Here is a 19,822-nt window from a genome sequence, read left to right on the forward strand (position 1 = left end):
ACCCTGAACCTGCAGCCTCAAGTACAGCCTGCAGCTGCACCTATCGCACCAGTCACATCCACGCATTCATTATTACTGCCAGCTCCGTCCCATTTCTCTGGGGACTCCAAGGCCTGCAGGGGCTTCCTCAGCCAATGCACCATTCATTTTGAGCTCCAGCCTCAAAACTTTCTGTCTGATCGGGCAAAGGTAGCCTATATCATTTCCCTCCTCTCCGGTGAAGCTTTAGCCTGGGCTGCTCCCCTGTGGGAGAAAAATGATCCGGTGGTTTCCAGCCTGTCCAACTTCTTGAAGCTCTTTCATAATATCTTCGAGGAGCCAGCTCAGGTTTCTTCTGCGGTTAGTGCCCTTTTACGCCTTCGCCAAGAATCTTGGTCTGTGGGACAATATGCACTTCAGTTCCGTATCCTCACAGCTGAATTGAGCTGGAACAATGAGGCCCTGGTCGCAACCTTTTTACATGGCCTCTCTGACCGAGTGAAGGACGAATTAGCAGGAAGAGCTATCCCCGTCGGTCTGGACGATGTAATTTCCTTATGTAATCAGATTGACATTCGTTTCCAGGAGAGGTCCTTAGAAAAAAGATGCCAGCACCCCCTAGGTCCTAGTCAGCCTGAGCTTTTTTCACGTCGCCCTGTGGAGCATTCTCTGTCTGCTGAGGAACCCATGCAGCTGGGCCGGACCAGACTAACCCCCAAAGAACGTGCTAGACGCAGAACTCTGGGCTTGTGTCTTTATTGTGGGGGCAAGGGTCATTTTCGTGACTCCTGCTCGCTTCCTCCGGGAAACGCTCAGGTCTAATACATTTGGAAGGTGGAGTATTGGACCCGGAAACATCACCTTCTCGTCTTCTTCTTCAGGTGTTCCTCCATGTAGGCACTTCTCCCCAATCAGTCCTAGCATATCTGGACTCCGGGGCTGCCAGCAATTTTATGGACTGGAGAACTGCCTCTTCTATGAAGCTTACCCTTTCTCCCCTCACTACTCCACTGGTAGTCTCGGCAATTGATGGCACTGTGCTCCCAGGGGGCCCTATCCATTTCCAGACGCTACCTATTAGGATGTCGGTAGGGATACTCCACCAGGAGTGGATCTCCTTCCTCATCCTACCCAAGGCCTCTACCCCAATTGTATTGGGCCTTCCTTGGCTACAGCTCCACTCGCCACATGTGGACTGGGTCTCTGGGCAGATCCTGGCTTGGGGTCCTTCGTGTTTCTCATTCTGTCTTCCCAAGGTGACCCTCAAGAGGAAACTTCCCATTGCTACCACATCCGTATTGTCTGATCTTACTGCGGCATACAGCGATTTCCGGGATGTGTTCTGTAAGAAGTCTGCTGAGGTGCTTCCTCCCCACTAGATCTTTTAACTGTGCTATTGACCTTCTTCCTGGAGCAACCCTGCCCAGGGGTCGTACCTATCCTCTGTCCATTCCAGAGACCCAGGCCATGTCTGAGTATGTCGCTGAGAATCTGGAGAGAGGTTTCATCTGGAAATCCTCATCGCCTGCAGGAGCAGGGTTCTTTTTCATTGCCAAAAAGGATGGTACCCTCAGACCCTGCATCGACTATAGAGGTTTAAACGCAGTGACTATCAACCATGTGCGTTCTTCTCCAAAAAAAATTCTCAGGCAGAGAGAAATTATGCCATTGGTGATCGGGAACTTCTCACAATTAAATTGGCGTTGGAGGAGTGGCGTCATCTCTTGGAAGGTTCCCCTCACTCCATAACGATCGTTACTGATCATAAGAATCTACAGTATCTACAGAATGCTAAACGTCTGAACCCCAGACAGGCCAGGTGGAGTCTCTTCTTTCCCCGTTTTAAATTCACGATTACGTACAAACCTGGTTCCTGCAATGATCGAGCTGATGCGCTCTCTAAGTCATTTGACACTTTGGACGAGGAGTACACCCCTGATCCTGAGCCGATCATTCCTACCTCATGTATTGTTGCCCATTCTACCACCCTGGAATCAAAAATTCCTCCTGGCAAGACCTTTGTTCCCACAGAGCTAAGAGCTGAGCTCCTTCGTTGGGGACATGATTCCAAGGTGGCAGGTCATGCTGGGTTCCTCCGATCCTTCCTGCTCATCAGTCGTCACTACTGGTGGCCTAATCTCCGCTCGGATGTTAAAGACTACGTTAAGGCTTGTCACGTCTGTGCTCAGTCTAAATCTTCCACTCAAGCCCCTGCTGGTCGTCTCATGCCCTTGCCCATTCCTAAGGAGCCCTGGTCTCATATCGCCATGGATTTTATCACTGATCTTCCACTGTCGGAGAATAATACAGCCATTTGTGTAGTAATCGATCAGTTCTCCAAGATGGCTCATTTTGTTCCTCTTCCTGGTGTCCCTTCTGCCCCTGCCTTGGTTCCCATTTTTGTACGAGAGATTTTCCGCCTTCATGGTGTTCCTTCTCATGTCGTTTCAGACAGGGGTGTGCAGTTTACTTCTCCTTTTTGGAGAGCCTTTTGCAAATCCCTCGACATTACCTTGGATTTTACCTCTTCTTATCATCCTCAATCCAATGGCCAGACTGAGAGAGTTAATCAGGAGTTGGAGGTCTTTCTCCGTACCTTGGTCTCTGCCCATCATGATGATTGGGCATCACTATTACCGTGGGCTGAGTTCTCTCACAATAATCATGTCAACGTCAGTTCTCAGAAAACACCCTTTGTCATTGTTTATGGAAGACATCCTCAACTCCCTCTTCCTATGACTTCTTCTTCTGACATTCCAGCTTTGGCTACTGTTCAGGAATCATTCAATTCCATGTGGGCTGGCGTTCATGATTCCCTCCAGAAAGCTGCCAACAAATTCAAGAGTTTTGCTGACCCTCGCAGGCATAAGCCACCTTCTCTTCAGCCAGGGGACAAAGTCTGGCTCTCCACCAGGAACATCAAACTCCGGGTTCCTTCTCTCAAATTTGCCCCAAGATTCATTGGTCCATACACCATAATTTCTAAACTGAATCTGGTTTGTTTCAAGCTCCAGATTCCCAAAAGCCTCAAAATCTCTAACTCCTTCCATGTTGCCCTTCTGAAGCCTTTAGTCCTCAATAAGTTCTCTCGTCCTCTCTCTACCGTAGCACCGGTCTCTGGGGATGATCAGGAGTACGAGGTTAGCCAAATTTTGTATTCTCGACTCTGTAGAGGCATTCTCCAGTACCTCGTGCACGGGAAAGGTTTTGGTCCTGAGGAGGGGTCATGGATTTCGGCTTCCGAGGTCTTTGCACCTCGTCTGTTGAGGAAGTTTCATTTGAAGTTCCCCTCTAAACCTGGTCCCAGGAGAAGGGGGAGGCCTCGTAAGAGGGGGGTACTGTCATGGTAATGCAATAGAGTTCGTCTGCTTACCTGTCTCAATGTGTTCATCTCTAGAGACCAGCCGACCCTAACCTGACTGCCTTTGTAATCCATCCTCTGGCTCGGCTCCACCCTAGCTCCTATCAGAGAACTCTATATTAACCTGTGCACTGCAGGCCAGCCCTGCTGATCAACCTTGGTGTGTTTAGCTTCCTGTTACCGGCCGTGTGCTCTTCTGTTGTTCCGTTACCGACTTCGGCATGTCCTTGACTATCCCTGTTTGCCTGTGATCCTGACCTTTTGGCGTGTCCCTGACTGTTCCTGTCTGCTTGTGGCCCCGACCCTTGGCTTTATCCCTCACTATCCCTATCCTCCTGTTGCCTACTGTGGGTGTGAGCTGGGGGACCCTGGGGGTCGCGACCTGGAGCCAGTTGCAGCCAAGTCCATCCTCACCACTAGAGGCTCTGGTGAACACCTGCTGGCTCTTAGACTCCGCGCCCCAGGTAATCTTACGCTCTAACCCCGGTGGGATCCGTCTTGGTGTTCTGGCGGCCCTGCCTTCCTTATCACCTTGAGCCCCATCCGCAGCAGTCAGCCATAGGATCCACAACCTTGCGGTGCACTCCTGATCCCTACGGTGTGCATCTGTCACCTGGCCTCAAGGTGACCTGACACTGCATTTATGGAGATTCTGGGGTTCAGCTGGCAGCAAAAGGTTGATTTTTCACCATAGATGTTGCTCTACCTAGACACCTTGGGCATGTTCTTTGGATCTTCTACCCCATGCCCAGGTATAGCATGATCTCTGACAGAACAATGAATGGGGGAGGGGAAACTACATGGCAAATGAGGTTCAATGTAAATAAAAGTAAAATAATGCATTTAGATGACAAAAATATGAATGCAATCTATAGACTGGGGGGAGAACCTCTGGGGTAATCTAGGATGGAGAAGGACCTGGGAGTCCTAGTAGATGATCAGCAATGGCATGCAATGCCAAGCTGCTGCTAACCAAGCAAATAGAATATTGGCATTAAAAAGGGGATCATGAAAATGTTAATTCTCCGGCTCTACAAGACTCTGGTCCGGCCGCACCTGGAGTATGCTGTCCAGTTCTGGGCACCAGTCCTCAGGAAGGATGTACTGGAAATGGAGCGACTACAAAGAAGGGCAACAAAGCTAATAAAGGGTCTGGAGGATATTAGTTATGAGGAAAGGTTGTGAGCTCCGAACTTATTCTCTCTGGAGAAGAGACGCCTGAGAGGGGATGTGATTTCATTATATAAATACCGGACTAGTGACCCCACAATATACAAATACCGGACTGGTGACCCCACAATATACAAATACCGGACTGGTGACCCCACAATATACAAATACCGGACTGGTGACCCCACAATATACAAATACCAGACTGGTGACCCCACAATATATAAATACCGGACTGGTGACCCCACAATATATAAATACTGGACTGGTGACCCCACAATAAGGACATAACTTTTTTGCAGAAGGGAGTGTAGTAAGAAACGTGGCCGCTCATTAAAATGAGAAGAAAAGAGGTTTAACCTTAAACTATGTAGAGGGTTCTTTACTGTAAGAACGGCAAGGATGTGGAATTCCCTTCCACAGTCGGTGGTCTTAGCGGGGGCATCGATAGTTTCAAGAAACTATTTGATAATCACCTGAATGACCACAACATACAGGATATACAATGTAATACACATAGGTTGGAAAAAGCAGAGCAAAGGTAAACCCAGACAAGATTAGCACCACATCCCTAGAGTGTGAATATACAAACAGAAAAAGGGGACAGTGGGGTCCACAGAACCCCGGGATTTTAAAAGTGCTAGGTAAATTATAATAAATTAGATCAAATCAAAAAGGAGCATATAACATAAAATGGGTATTTTTATTTACAGACAATAAAACAATGATTGACATTTTCAATAATAGTGCATTCAGTATATTACAACAATGCACAAAAAGCTGGTCATTACACAATATACCACTCAACATGCTTCCCTCATTGAGCTTCCTCAGGAGTGTTACGGTATATGAATGAACTAAGTAATAGATACACAAAAAACACAATCAAAGAAAAAGATATAGAACACATAATTATGCATACATATATCAATAAATTCATAAAATATTCCGCTCCACAATGTAACTATAATTGAAACAACTCCAATCATTTATTACATACATACATGATAGATAATGATGTTGAATTTTTTAATTTAATTACTATTGTAAATAGTATAATTGATTTAATAGGTCTGCATAGAATCTTACCAAAAACGTGCCAAAAAATGAATAATATATGTGGACCGGTCCCAATGCTGGCCAGCAAACTGAATATTAGATTTCAGAATCCCCAGGCAATAGTGTGAGCTCATATAAGTGGAGCACAGGAGGGCTGCTAGCATAGATACTGAACCTATCAGAAGACAATAAATGATCATAATAATGGGACATGAATTAAAAGAATATGTAGAGAATCATAGAGGAGCCAACAGGGCTGATCATGAAAATAGAGTATTAATATGTTATATATACCTCAAGTTGAGAATTGCTGGAATTGAATCAGAGGAATCCTACATTCAAGACAGAAGTAATCAAACTGTAGATGAAAATTGGGCTGGTATCATAACCGATACATGAGGGTGGAACTAACCCACCAACAGGAAAAATCAAATAAAAGATATATGTTTCATAAATCAGGCAGCGATGCCCTGGATCAGAGATTTAATTAAAGTCCCATTATTTCATTTGCTACAGGTTGGAAAACACATACCTTTACCGATGCACAATTAGGGCTAAAACAGAGCGACGGATAATCAATCAATCCACTCTAGTGTACGCCTGGAGCCCGCCAGAACCAAAGTGGTAAAAGACCCGCGCTTAAGTAGCCCTCCCAGACCGGCGGCATCTGACGTCAACACCGGGCTGCGGGGGCATTACAGGCATAGGCTCGCTTGAACAACCAATCCACTCATTCAAAGTGCATGACGTAAACAGCGGCACGCCTAGAGCCAAGCGCGCATGCGCTCATTCAGTCAACAAACAATGAGAGAGATTCTCCGGGGATGACGCATCCAGCATCACCAATACCCGGAAGATGCACCCGCGACGCTCATAGCATCCCCACTACCCAGAAGACGCACACGCGACACTCATAGTAAAGGAAGATAAACAAAAGTCAAGAGTGTGCATATCCACTCGCACCATCTTGAGTACTGGAAAATAACATTATCTATACCCAAGCTCTAAAAAAGTATGGTGCAATGTTGTTGATAAGAATATACATAATATAGATATGGCTATAGACGTGCCACAAAACCTGTTATAAAGGGCACAGGGGGAACAGCACAACTGATTCCTTGTCCCAATCCCACTATGCCCTGGGGCGCCCATGTGGTCCTCCATCAAAACAAAAGATGGATAATGGGCTCATCATTCAAAGGGATCGATCATCATCAATCAATTCAACAAAAATGATTTGGTATTAGGCACTGGATATAAAAAATCTATGCAGACAGCAAAAAAAAAAACACAAAGTTTTTTCTTTTTTAAAATTCTTTCTTTCTACAGAAAACATTTATAACTCATGGCATCATTGAGTCCAAGGGGTTTTAATGCTGACAACTCGTAAATCCATTTAGCTTCTCGTTGAAGGAGAATCCTGTCATAATCCCTCCTTCTAGGGCTTGGTGGAACATGTTCCAATGCAAAAAAATGCATTTTTGTATTATCAAACCTATGATTCAAGCCAACATGACGGCTAATAGGGGTTTCCATAAGTTTTTTTAAAAATAAGAAAAACATGGTCTCTAATACGGCAAAAGAAGGGCCTTTTTGTTTTGCCAATATAAAAGGCATTACATTGGCACTGCATGATATATACAATGCCCATAGACTGGCAGTTGGCAGTGAACTTGGGTTTAAATATTCGTCCATTCGGTAAAATAATTGATCGAGCTGCTTGAATGTACCTGCAAAAATTGCATATGTGGCAAAGCCATGTGCCACTATGTACTTCCTAGGAAATATGTGATGGAGAGATATAGTGGCTCTGAAACAATTTGTCTTTAAGTGACTTGGAGCGTCTGAAGGTAATCTCTGGGTACAAATTTAGATGTTTGGCAACCTTCTCATCCCCCATCAAGAGATACCAGTATTTGGAAATAATCTTCCTTACTTGTTTGTGTTGTCCTGAATAAGTAGTGACAAACCGGACACCTGGCGGTGACTTCTTACATAAACCCCCATGTAGGAGAATTTGTCTCTTTTGATTTTTGGCCTTCAGGTAGGCCTTTTCTAAACATTTGCGGCTGTAGCCACATTGCTGCAGACGCAAATATAAAGATGGCGCTTCTTAAAATCAACATCAGAACTGCAATTGCGTCTGAGACGCAGATATTGGCTATAAGGTATACTTGTTACCAAAACTGTTGGGTGTGAAGAGGTCGGATGAAGCAAGAAATTCCCCGCAGAAGGTTTCCTATATACAGGGTCGTTCCAATATGGTCATCCTGATTTACAACAATTTGGATATCTAAAAAAGTGAGGACGTGTTGATTAAGTTCATAAGTGAACTTTAAATTGTAACTCTTGACCTTTAAGCTTTCTAAAAATAATAGAAGAGAATCCTTAGTGCCTGACCAAATAAAGAAAATATCATCTATAAATCGTCACCAGGCTGGTATAGACTCAAGAAAAGTCTGTATATCTTCTTGATGGAACAGATTGCGTTCCCAACCCCCCAGATACAGGTTGGCATATGAGGGTGCACATAGGTTGGACTTTATGGACTTGTGTCTTTTTTCAACCTCACCTAATATGTAACAATCCCCCCAGGATTACTTGTTCTGTTGTCTGCTGGCTGTGGAGGGATATGTCTGTATAGTCTCAGACCCAAGTCACTGAGTGCAGTCTCAGGAGATGGGAGGCAGCGGTGTGGGACCTCTGCAACTTGTCTCATGTAATCATTTCATCTTCCACTGATTACTGAATACCAATATTATGAGTCCTGACCCTTACACTGTATAATTTATATTGTATATTACATACTCCTGACCCCTGCACTATATACTCTATGTTGTACATTACATCATTCTGATACTATATAGTCCTATCTGTTGTATCTTATACAATATGTTGTACATTACATAGTCCTGACTTCTGCTCTCTCCCCTCCCCCCACTGCTATATATACACATAATATGTATTCTCTTTTGTTACACCCATTTCCTACCAGCTGGACATTTTATATCTGATGATCTGATTGGAGCACAGCAGGAACCAATCAGCTCATGTCTAGTAATAATCTTTGTATTTGTATTTTAGTAGATGGACGGGAGATGAGGAAAACCTCAGAGGATTGTCTCACTTTGTCTCCAGACTGTAAAGTAGAAGATGAGGACATCACACAGTATAGTCCAGGAGAAAACCCGACTACCTCAAATGTCCATCCGGCACCACACAGTGTAGATGGACCATCGTATTCCTCTTATCCTGAGGAACCTCAGACTGTGCGGGACGGGGCCGTCCTTCCAACAGAGAAGAGCTTTCCCTGTACTGAGTGCGGGAAGTGTTTCCATTCTAAATACAATCTTATTGTGCATATAAGATCTCACACAGGAGAGAAGCCGTATTCCTGTCCTGAGTGTGGGAAATGTTTTTCACAGAAGTCCAGTCTTTCCAAACATCAGAGATCTCACACGGGGGAGAAGCCACATTCCTGTCCTGAGTGTGGGAAATGTTTTTCTGATAAGTTCACTCTTTCCATACATCAGAGGTCTCACACGGGGGAGAAGCCTTATTCCTGTCCTGAGTGTGGGAAATGTTTTTCGCTGAAATGCAGTCTTTACAGACATCAGAGATCTCATACGGGGGAGAAGCTGCATTCGTGTCCTGAGTGCGGGAAATGTTTTTCAGAGAAGTCCAGTCTTTCCACACATCAGAGATCTCACACAGGGGAGAAGCCGTATTCCTGTCCTGAGTGTGGGAAATGTTTTTCAGAGAAGTCCAGTCTTTCTGCACATCAGAGATCTCACACTGAGGAGAAGCCGTATTCCTGTCCTGATTATGGAAAATGTTTTTCGCTGAAGTGCAATCTTTACAGAGATCAGAGATCCCACATGGGGGAGAAGCTGCATTCATGTCCTGAGTGTGGGAAATTTTTTTTAGTGAAGTCCCATCTTTACAGACATCAGAGATCTCACACGGGGCAGAAGCTGTATTCCTGTTCTGAGTGCGGGAAATATTTTTCATATAAGTCCTACCTTTACAAACATCAGAGATCTCACACAGGAGAGAAGCCGTATTCCTGTCCTGTGTGCGGGAAATGTTTTTCACAGAAGTACAATCTTTACAGACATCAGAGATCTCACATGGGGGAGAAGCCGTGTTCCTGTCCTGAGTGCAGCAAATGTTTTTCACAGATGTCCAATCTTTCCAGACATCGGAGATCTCACACGGGGGAGAAGCCGTATTCCTGTCCTGAGTGAAGGAATTGCTCCTCACTGAAGTCCTGTCTTCCTGTACATCAGGGACCCCACACAACCCTTGAGGTGTATTAGTGCCTTGAGTGCGGGAAATGTCTTCTATATGAATGTTGCTGGACATCACAGCTCTCATGTGGGGAAGAAGCACACCCTGATATACACCTCAGATATACTCCATGGCTGATCTTCATCATGGAAGAAACAGTTGATAAGGAGATCAGAGATCACCAAAGACATGGATGAAGTGTTGTACCGTGTTGGCCACTGATAGCAGGAGAAAAATAAAAATTGAGTCATTACCTCTCATTGGCTGAGTACATTTTGTGGTGGAAGATTTCACAAACACTTAGAGATTTGTTTTTAAAATAGTTTTTGGACAATTTTTTTATTTATTTTTTATAAAAGCCTAGGGCGTGCAAAACACACCCAAAAACTTCCACCCGGTGCCAAAAAAAGTGCCCACACATCAAGAGTGAACACAAAAACGTGCAATGGGTAGTGGGTTGTGGGTGCCAAAATACGGTGTGATAGTGGGTAATCACTCAGTTGCCTTCTATATGGGGGTTCTTTTGTTCTTACCTTTTTTAAATTTGAAATGTATTATTTGTTCCAATGTTTAACATCTTGTTACCTTAAAGGTTTTATGATAATGTTCGGCCACCTAGCTAATAATAGGCATTGGTGCGGAGGGGCTACTTTAGGCACATCTCCAAAAAAAGTGAATTATGGCTGACGGCTGGTTCGGCCGCTCGCCTCCCTTAGCTCTCTACAGTGGGATGGACGGGATCGCTTAGACTCTGTCGGTCTCACGACTTGAAACCTTTTCACAGTATACCTACTGTAGAGGTAGTGCACTGATACCTTGTCCTTTCCTCTTTTCTCTCCCTAGCTCTTCACTTTCTTCCCTACTTTATCTATACAGGACCAGTTCTAACATTCCAGTGGTTGTAGGCAGTGTCTCAGGGTCCAGGTTATGAACCTTAAAGCTTTCATATTGCTTAATATACTCTGTATTGCCTTTGTAAACAGGTATTATTTTTCTGAGTCTACGGATTCCAGAGTCATGGCGTACTCAGCACTGGGGCGGAACCCCGTGGTGATCTCTCACAACGTGCAGGGCCTGAATATACCAGAGAAGAGATCATCTCTTCTACGGGAACTCAAGAAAGGTAGGCCACACTTCGTCTTTTTACAAGAGACTCATTTCCGGACGAATAACATACCCAGACTCACCGACACTTTCTTTGTTGAGGCTCATCACGCCACGAACGCTCAAGCGAAAACGAAGGGAGTGTCGATTCTTATTAGTAAAGAGGCACCCTTCACTCTCCTAGAAAAAATGACGGATACGGACGGTAGATTTCTCTTTCTTAAGGGCCATTATAAGGGGCTTCCTATTACACTGGCCAATGTTTATTTTCCTAACAAACTCCATTTATCCTTCTGCAGGAGAATAGTCAGGGAACTGGAAGGGTTTAGCACCGGATGCACAATCCTGGGGGGAGATTTTAACCTACCCCTTAACCCCTTGATGGATACTTCTACGGGCAAATCCCACGTCACATATAAAATCTTGAAACAGATAAAGGGACTCTTGCATTCCTTACACCTACTGGATTCTTGGCGGGCCCTCCACCCGGAGGGTAGGGATTATACATTTTATTCCGCCCCGCATGCTAAATACTCTAGGATAGACTATTTATTTGTTTCCCGCAAGGACATTCACCTATTGACCGGAGCAGAAATAGGGGTCCAGAGTTTTTCTGATCATGCCCCGATATCCCTTGCAAACAGACGACAACACACTACCAAACCCTTAAATTGGAGGTTGAACTCATCCCTTTTGACAGGTCCCAAATTCCTGCCCGAGATATCCTCCCAATTACGGGAATTCTTCACACTTAACTCTACGCAGGACATGGACCCTTTGGTGGTATGGGAGGCCCACAAATGCACACTTAGGGGGGGTTTTAATGAAAATGGGCTCTCAGCGTAAGAGAGAAAGGGAAACTGAAATAAGCACCATAGCGAACAAAATCTCGAAGCTCGAGACCCTGCACAAGCAATCTTTATCTACACAATCGGCATCAGACCTCTTAGCAGCTAGGAAACTATTACAACAGATTCTAGACGCCATGTCGAAGAGATTTATATTTTTTCGGCGGAAAATTTATTATGAACACGGGGACAAATCAGGCAGGTTCTTGGCGAGAGCGTTGAAAGGACCTCGTTACCGAAATAGCATAGTGGGAATAACCAACCAGGAAGGCAAACTTGACGTTCCAGATGAACAGATAGCTAGGCATTTCCAGAGTTATTACACCAAACTCTATAATCTGCTGCCTCAGCACAGGCCCAACGATTTGACGGGATCCAGAACCCAAGCTATACAGTACTACTTACTTAAATCTAATTTACCTCGGATATCCATGGAGGACTCTGAACTTTTGGAGGACTCGGTGGATGTAGCTGAAGTCCAAAGGGCAATAAAGGACTTGAAAGCAGGGAAGAGCCCTGGCCCTGATGGCTATACTGCGATATACTACAAAACCTTTATGGACGCCCTGTCGAAACCACTAACAAAAGCATTGAACTCCTTCTCATCCCCCAGAGAAATACCTCCAACGTTTCTGGAGGCCCACATTACTGTCCTGCCCAAACCGAATAAAGTCCCGACCTTATGCTCCAATTATAGACCGATTTCACTTTTGAACCTAGACGTCAAAATTATGTCTAAAATCATGGACATGAAATAGACTGAAACCCCTACTCCACACCATAATTGGACCAGAACAGGCCGGATTTATGCCGGGGAGGGAGGCCAAAGACAATGTGACAAAGTCACTTAATCTTATCCAGATGGCCCATAAGCAAAATATCGAGGGCCTTCTCCTCTCTACTGAAGCGGAGAAGGCCTTCGATAGAGTAGCTTGGGATTTCATGCTGGCAACTTGCAAGTTTATTGGCTTGGGCCCACAAATGATCTCATGGATATCAGCTTTATATAAAAACCCTTCTGCAAAACTGCGCATCAATGGATCTTTATCCGACACGGTCCACATCTCCAATGGAACAAGACAGGGCTGCCCCCTATCACCCATTCTTTTCATTATCTCACTGGAACCCTTTATCAGATTATTGAAGATGAACCCTGAGGTGACAGGTTTTCAGATAGCCCAGAAGGAATATAAGATTGCCGCCTATGCGGACGATCTTCTATTTTTCCTAACGAAGCCTCTTATCTCAATCCCCAACTTATTACGGGAATTTTCAGTATATGGTTACCTATCTAATTTAAAAATTAACCTAACTAAGTCGGAAGCCCTGAACATCAGTCTACCGAACCATTTATTTGGGTTGCTTCGGACTGATAGTCCCTTTAGATGGGAGACCGAGGCACTCCAATATCTGGGGGTGTGGCTGACCCCCACGCTCTCTCGGGTATTCGATAAAAACTTCACACCATTGCTCAAGGTCATTGAATGGGAACTGAAGGACTGGCACCCAAGGAACTTCTCATGGTTTGGCAGGGCAGCCATATGCAAAATGAACATTTTGCCCAAAATACTCTACTTGTTCAGAACTCTCCCGATCACGGTTCCGACGACCTTTTTCAAAAAATTGCAGGCGATTCAAACGCAATTTGTATGGGCGCATAAAAGGCCCCGTATAAAACACTCTCTTTTGACCTTACCGAAAGACAAGGGAGGGGTGGGCCTGCCTGACTACAAACAATATTATCACGCTACGCATGTGGCAAGAATTATTGACTGGCATTGTCATGGGGAGTCAAAGATTGGCTGGCGTTGGAAAATTAGTTGAGCCCTATTCCATTGAAATTTCTTCCTTGGGTGCCAGAGTCCGGATATCCGAAAGCACTAAAACAACACCCTCTAATTCACACCACTCTTAAAATCTTCAACCAGTTGACCCTTCATTCCAGACTCTCTTCTACATTGAGCCCACTAACACCTTTATGTCATAACCCCGACTTCCCACCGGGGATGGAGGTACACCTCTACCAGTCTTCTAACCGCCACACACCTCTCCTTACAAAACACTGCTTTCATAACACACAGCTGATGGACTTCATGACTTTCAAAGCAGCAAACTCATTACCTCATCTGACCTACTGGACTTATCTTCAAATTCGAAGCTACACCAACAGGTCAACCCATAGAGGGCACTTTGTGAGAGATCTCACGGAAATAGAAAGGGTGTGCTGGGAAGGAAAACAAACTCCAAACACCACGTCTCTTTCGTACGCCTGGCTGCGGAATACAGGGGAGGGACGATTGAAGAGACTTAGAGAGCAATGGTCTGAGGCTCTTGGGACGGATCTCTCAGCTGGGCAATGGGGGAAGGCCTGTGTTCTGGCACATAAGTGCTCTTTGAGCACCAGAGCACAGGAAACCTCCTATAAATTACTCACTCAGTGGTACGCCACGCCAGCGAAAATACACAAATGGTTCCCTCAAGCCTCGGATATATGTTGGCGCTGTCAGAGGGAAACTGGTACGCTTTTACACATATGGTGGCAATGCCCTCCCATCCAACAATTCTGGAATACAGTGAGGGATTTGATCAGGGTCATAACTGAAACGTCCATGAGACTCGACGCGGCGTGCTGTCTGCTCCATGTCACAACCTTCTCTCTATGACGTTATAAGAAATCATTGACTCGACATTTATTAAATGCAGCCAAAACCTTGATACCACGCTATTGGAAATCGGCGAGTGTTCCTGCAGTCAGGGAATGGCTCTTTCAAATTAGGGAGGTTTGTGACATGGAGGATACGGTAGCCCAGTCTAATGATTTGGTGGATAAATATCACGCCACATGGACACCGTGGTTCGCTTTTAGATGCACGCGAACATACCAGGACCTGATTGCTGGGAACAGCAATGGACCTTCTGGAGGTTGAATTGGTTCCCCCACCCGCTTGCTGCAGCCACTGGATGGTACTATCACAAAATAGTTTTCGTTATTCCTTTTCCTATGCTCACACCTCTCTGGTCCTTTCTCTTTTCTTTCCTCTTCCTTATATAATTCTCCCACACCTACTCTTTTCTTAGTGGGGGACAAAACAATACTGGAATTTGTAAATGACACTTTGTGAAGAAATCAACAGTTATACGTTGCAGTTTTACAGTTAGCTGTCAGACAACCCTACCCTCAGGAAGTATTCATCTTTCATTGCCTTAAGCTTACGATATGTTTCTGACTGAATATCATATGTAAATCTTGAATTTGATTTCTTAATGCTGGGACTGTTCAGCTTTGACTGTATTTTATACGAGTTAATAAACTTGAAATGTGAAAAAAAACTAAAAAACGGGCAATGGGTGTCTGCTGTCCTCCACAAGGAAGGACCTTACCCTGATCCCCCGGGGCGTTAGACTCCAGACGGGGACTGAGGTACCAATACATGGCCAATCTGACCAAAGCCAGACGACCGCCTTTCCCCTGAAGGTCTGCCAAAACAGACCCACCCAGGTACTAGGGTAGGGGCTCCCCGAAGGGAGACCCCCCAAAGAGAGGGCAAGCCAAGCCAGAAGGCCTATGTCCACCCTCCCACAAGACTTTCATGGTTGGCCCGAGGACCGACACCCTACTCATCAAACGTGCAAATGACAACACAAAATGTGACAAACCACACAGAAATAAAATAAATAAATAAAGCGGGGAAGGGATAGTGAAGAGGGAGAGTGAAAAAGGGGCCATTGTGTAAAACAATGACCAGGCCCTCCGGCCAGGAATCAAAAATTCCTCTGGTCCTAGCCAAAAGGCCCAGCCCTAGAGGCAGGTGTGAAAAGATGTGTTATAGTGACATGACCAGGGTGCCAAACATCAAAGTGATTAAATCACAGTGAACATAAGGCACCCCTGAACTGCCACTTCAGGGGCACATCACCATAGGCTTTTCAACAAAAGCATCCCCGACCCTCCCAGACCACAGCAGCCCCCACCCCAGCCAGAAAGGCATGGAGATCTAGGAGCTTAGTGAGAGCCCTTTGCCATCAGGCCTCACCCTCGCTCCCATCACTCCTACCTAATTACATTCGGGAAGTACTGGCCGTTCCCCCGGTGGGAGAAAGGGGAACCAACGTTCCCTCCCAAAAAACTGACCGGAGCTAAAACTGCCCCAATCCAGGCCAGAAGGCCAGGGTCCCCTCCCCTGGCGCCGACCAGTGGTTCTCCATCCTCATCAGAAGGCTTCCCTTTCGGCTACGAACCGCTCCGGGTTACCTTCACACCAGCAGGTTTTGCATAGCAACTGCCACCCCTGCTCCACCTAGCCGTAGAACAGGGACAGAAGCAAGCGCCACCTCCTGGTAACTGATAAGAACAGATACTACACTTGATCTTAGCCAAAAGGCTGAGGAAAAATGTGAGAAGCGATCAATCCAGTCTTGAGAAATGTTGGTTGTATGTTCCTTCATACAGTACTTTCCTAGGATCTTTTTCTCTCTCTAGTGCCCATAGTGCAGTATTGTACTATTCATTCTTTTTTTAGGCATTTCAGGAAAAAATTTCACATTATGGCCCCTCGATGGATCTGATGATCATAGGAATCACGGTATTAACTTAAATATGGCAAGAAATGTGTGATACTTGGTGGGCAAATCCATGTCACATTCTTTCAGAGTTTGTTTTATAAATAGACCCTTTAATTTCCTTTGTTAGGCATGGTTACATGAGTACAGTACATATCTAAGAATGTAAATTAATGAAACCAACCATTGATTTATAACAGAAGAAACTCTAGTGGCTGAATTCATATTTTCCATTTTAAATCAATGTCAAACATTTGACCAGCACAGCAAATCGCCTAATAACATTTGTTTTTTACCCCCATTCACACAGAAAGGATGTACATGTATTTTTACCGGAAGAATTGCTATGCACATTATTTATGATTAGACCCCTAAATGTCAGGAGACGTTTATATAAAGATGGGAAGTATGTAGCAGATAAATGAATAGACCTACTAGCAATGTTATTACCAGGCTGCAGCTAGGGGGAGCTCTAATGTTTAGAGTGTGACCACAGCAGAGTGATCCCATCTAGCTCACATTAACCCTTTCACTGCCAGAGCTGGTTTTCCATTATTTTTGCACACATGGTAAAATTAGGATTTTGGGCCTGAAGATTAGATAAAACCCCCAAACATATATTTTCTGAAAGCAGAGGCCCTGGAGAATAAAATGGTGGCAATTGTTAAGGTGTTCCGCGTACACAAATTTCACCTTCATATCCGGGTTTATTTTCTACTTTCCCCATTTTCTATGGTGTGATCTTTTCTTCAAATCTTTGTTATAATAATGAGGCTGTCAGAGACTGCAGACATAGTACAGGAGATGGTCAGAGACTGCAGAACATGCGTGGCACTTTGTGCGTCGGAATTCTCTACACACGATCGGAAAAAGTCAGATCGGATTTTGTTGTCGGAAAATTTTAGATCCTTCTCTCAAATTTTTTCCTGTGGAAATTCCGACGGAAAAAGCCCGCTAGAGCCCACACATGATCAGAATTTCCGAAACATAATCCGATAGGACTTTCTCCATCGGAATACCTGACCGTGTGTACGGGGCATAAGACTTGAATAGGGTTGAATGGCTATTTGGGAAGAGAGGGAAGGAACCCTACACTTTGGAGAATGTAACATCTGATATGTCTTCCTCATTCTGAAGCCATCACCATACCATATGTTACCAGATGTCATTATGTAAGTCTTGCCTTTGATTATCTTTCTGAAGATTAAACAACTTTTCTTGAAGTATTTTACAAACTAAGGATTCTACAATTTCTATTATGAAACAAATTCCTTACATATTGATGGAGATGCGGCCTTGGATGAAGACAGACACACTTCTCCTTCACACACCCTCTAGGAGAGAGGACACAGACATATTTACACAAAGACTTGGCTATTCATTCAGAAATGCCTCTGAGATACAAGAATAGTAGATTTCTACTTTCTTCATTTTGGTGAGCCAATCACAGTGCTCATTTTTTTCCCACTCTTTGACAAAGGGGGGACACTAATACAATTCCGTGATTGATCAAGTCTCGGGAAAAAAACAAAGAACCTAGAAGGAGGCGTTTGTGTTTGTGCCGATGTGGACAACAGTCCAGTAAAAGACGAGGGGGAGGTTTTTTTCTGTCTGCTTTTCTCACCTCTGGCCAAAGTTTGTAACTTTGTATGAAGAAGAAAAAAAAAGAGCCAGCCTACAAAGTTGATTGACAAGGCCAATTGGACGGTATGCTTCAAGTTATTTTGGAAATCCAGGACTTTGTGTAAACGTAATGTTACGTACGTGAGGATTTCTGCCAAGGTTAGTTCCTAAGACGGTGAGAAAGTCTCACATAAGAAAATGTTGGGCTTTTGCCCAAGAAGAAAAATAAGTGTTTAAACCGGAACTAAGACTTCACGTTATTTAAAAAAGCCACCATTGTAGGTACAACGGGCAGATGTACTCTTTGGGTGAGATCATTTGAAAGTCAGATTTTGATGTTTGAAGATGGACGCTCCAAGGACAAAGGCAAAGAAAGATCACTAGGCAAACACTACAGCACACAATTCAAGGAACAAGGCAAAATCTACAAGAAAATTATTCTTCAAAGAAAAGATAAGGACAATATTCTTCCAAGAAAAAGCAATGAATGAAAGAAAAAGCAACAAACAAAAGAAAAGGCAACGAACAACAGACAAAGTTAAAAGACATTATTCATCTCTTGTTTTTTTTTTTTTTTTTTAAGTGTACACAAGTAGTGATGGACGAACTTCCGACGGGACGTTTCGCGAACGCGAAACGCGAACGGACACAAACGTTCGCGAAAACGACCGTTCGCCGCGGGCTCCATTGACTTCAATGGGAGGCGAATTTCGCAAACCTTTAGGTCGAATTTGCGGCCACGGGGTAATTATTAGGGGGTAGCACGTAGTCCCACCACCTGGACAATAGCATAATACATGTATGAGGTGAATTTGGGATCGATAACTACAAGCATTTTTTTTTTATTTGGGAAATTGTTCTGACAATTCAGGACTATGGAGCTAATGAAGGCAATGGAGGAGAGGGAAGGTCAGGGACCAGGGTAGGCAAACAAGAGGGTGCAGGAGATACAGAGCACTGACAGCAGCACCGTAATACAGAGCACTGACATCAGCACCGTGACATACAGCGCTGACAGCAGCTCCGTGACATACAGCGCTGACAGCAGCTCCGTGACATACAGCGCTGACAGCAGCTCCGTGACATACAGCGCTGACAGCAGCTCCGTGACATACAGCGCTGACAGCAGCTCCGTGACATACAGCGCTGACAGCAGCACCGTGACATACAGCGCTGACAGCAGCTCCGTGACATACAGCGCTGACAGCAGCTCCGTGACATACAGCGCTGACAGCAGCTCCGTGACATACAGCACTGACAGCAGCTCCGTGACATACAGCGCTGACAGCAGCTCCGTGACATACAGCGCTGACAGCAGCACCGTGACATACAGCGCTGACAGCAGCTCCGTGACATACAGCGCTGACAGCAGCTCCGTGACATACAGCGCTGACAGCAGCTCCGTGACATACAGCGCTGACAGCAGCTCCGTGACATACAGCGCTGACAGCAGCTCCGTGACATACAGCGCTGACAGCAGCTCCGTGACATACAGCGCTGACAGCAGCTCCGTGACATACAGCGCTGACAGCAGCTCCGTGACATACAGCGCTGACAGCAGCTCCGTGACATACAGCGCTGACAGCAGCTCCGTGACATACAGCGCTGACAGCAGCACCGTAAGCAGCCCCAGGAGGAAGTCAGCACAGCACAGGGATGGTGTGATCCCCTCATAATAAGAACCCCCAGGAGGAAGTCAGCACAGCACAGGGATGGTGGGAGCCCCTCATAATAAGAACACCCAGGAGGAAGTCAGCACAGCACAGGGATGGTGGGAACCCCTCATAATAAGCAGCCCCAGTAGAAATATGACACCGCTCAACCTCTT

At 45.1% G+C, this 19,822-nt stretch overlaps 2 protein-coding genes and 1 pseudogene across 2 annotated transcripts in view; 2 read left to right on the top strand and 1 right to left on the bottom strand.

Moving 5' to 3' along the window:
* The window catches only part of LOC143986913 (uncharacterized), a 417,248-nt gene that overhangs the window by 300,520 nt on the left and 96,906 nt on the right, over positions 1-19,822 (top strand). The window contains 3 exon segments of the mRNA XM_077485322.1: positions 9,250-9,804; positions 10,703-10,740; positions 10,843-11,168. Of these exon segments, the coding sequence (XP_077341448.1) occupies positions 9,250-9,804; positions 10,703-10,740; positions 10,843-11,168 (919 nt within the window).
* LOC143989546 (uncharacterized) overlaps positions 1-19,822 on the top strand; it is a 600,653-nt gene that overhangs the window by 16,757 nt on the left and 564,074 nt on the right. The window lies entirely within an intron of this gene.
* LOC143990660 (U2 spliceosomal RNA) lies at positions 16,073-16,205 on the bottom strand (annotated as a pseudogene).

Source organism: Lithobates pipiens, unplaced genomic scaffold, assembly GCF_037356315.1.
Source record: "Lithobates pipiens isolate NorthernLeopardFrog02 unplaced genomic scaffold, aLitPip1_a1.2 Scaffold_18, whole genome shotgun sequence".
NCBI classification, from domain to species: domain Eukaryota; kingdom Metazoa; phylum Chordata; class Amphibia; order Anura; family Ranidae; genus Lithobates; species Lithobates pipiens.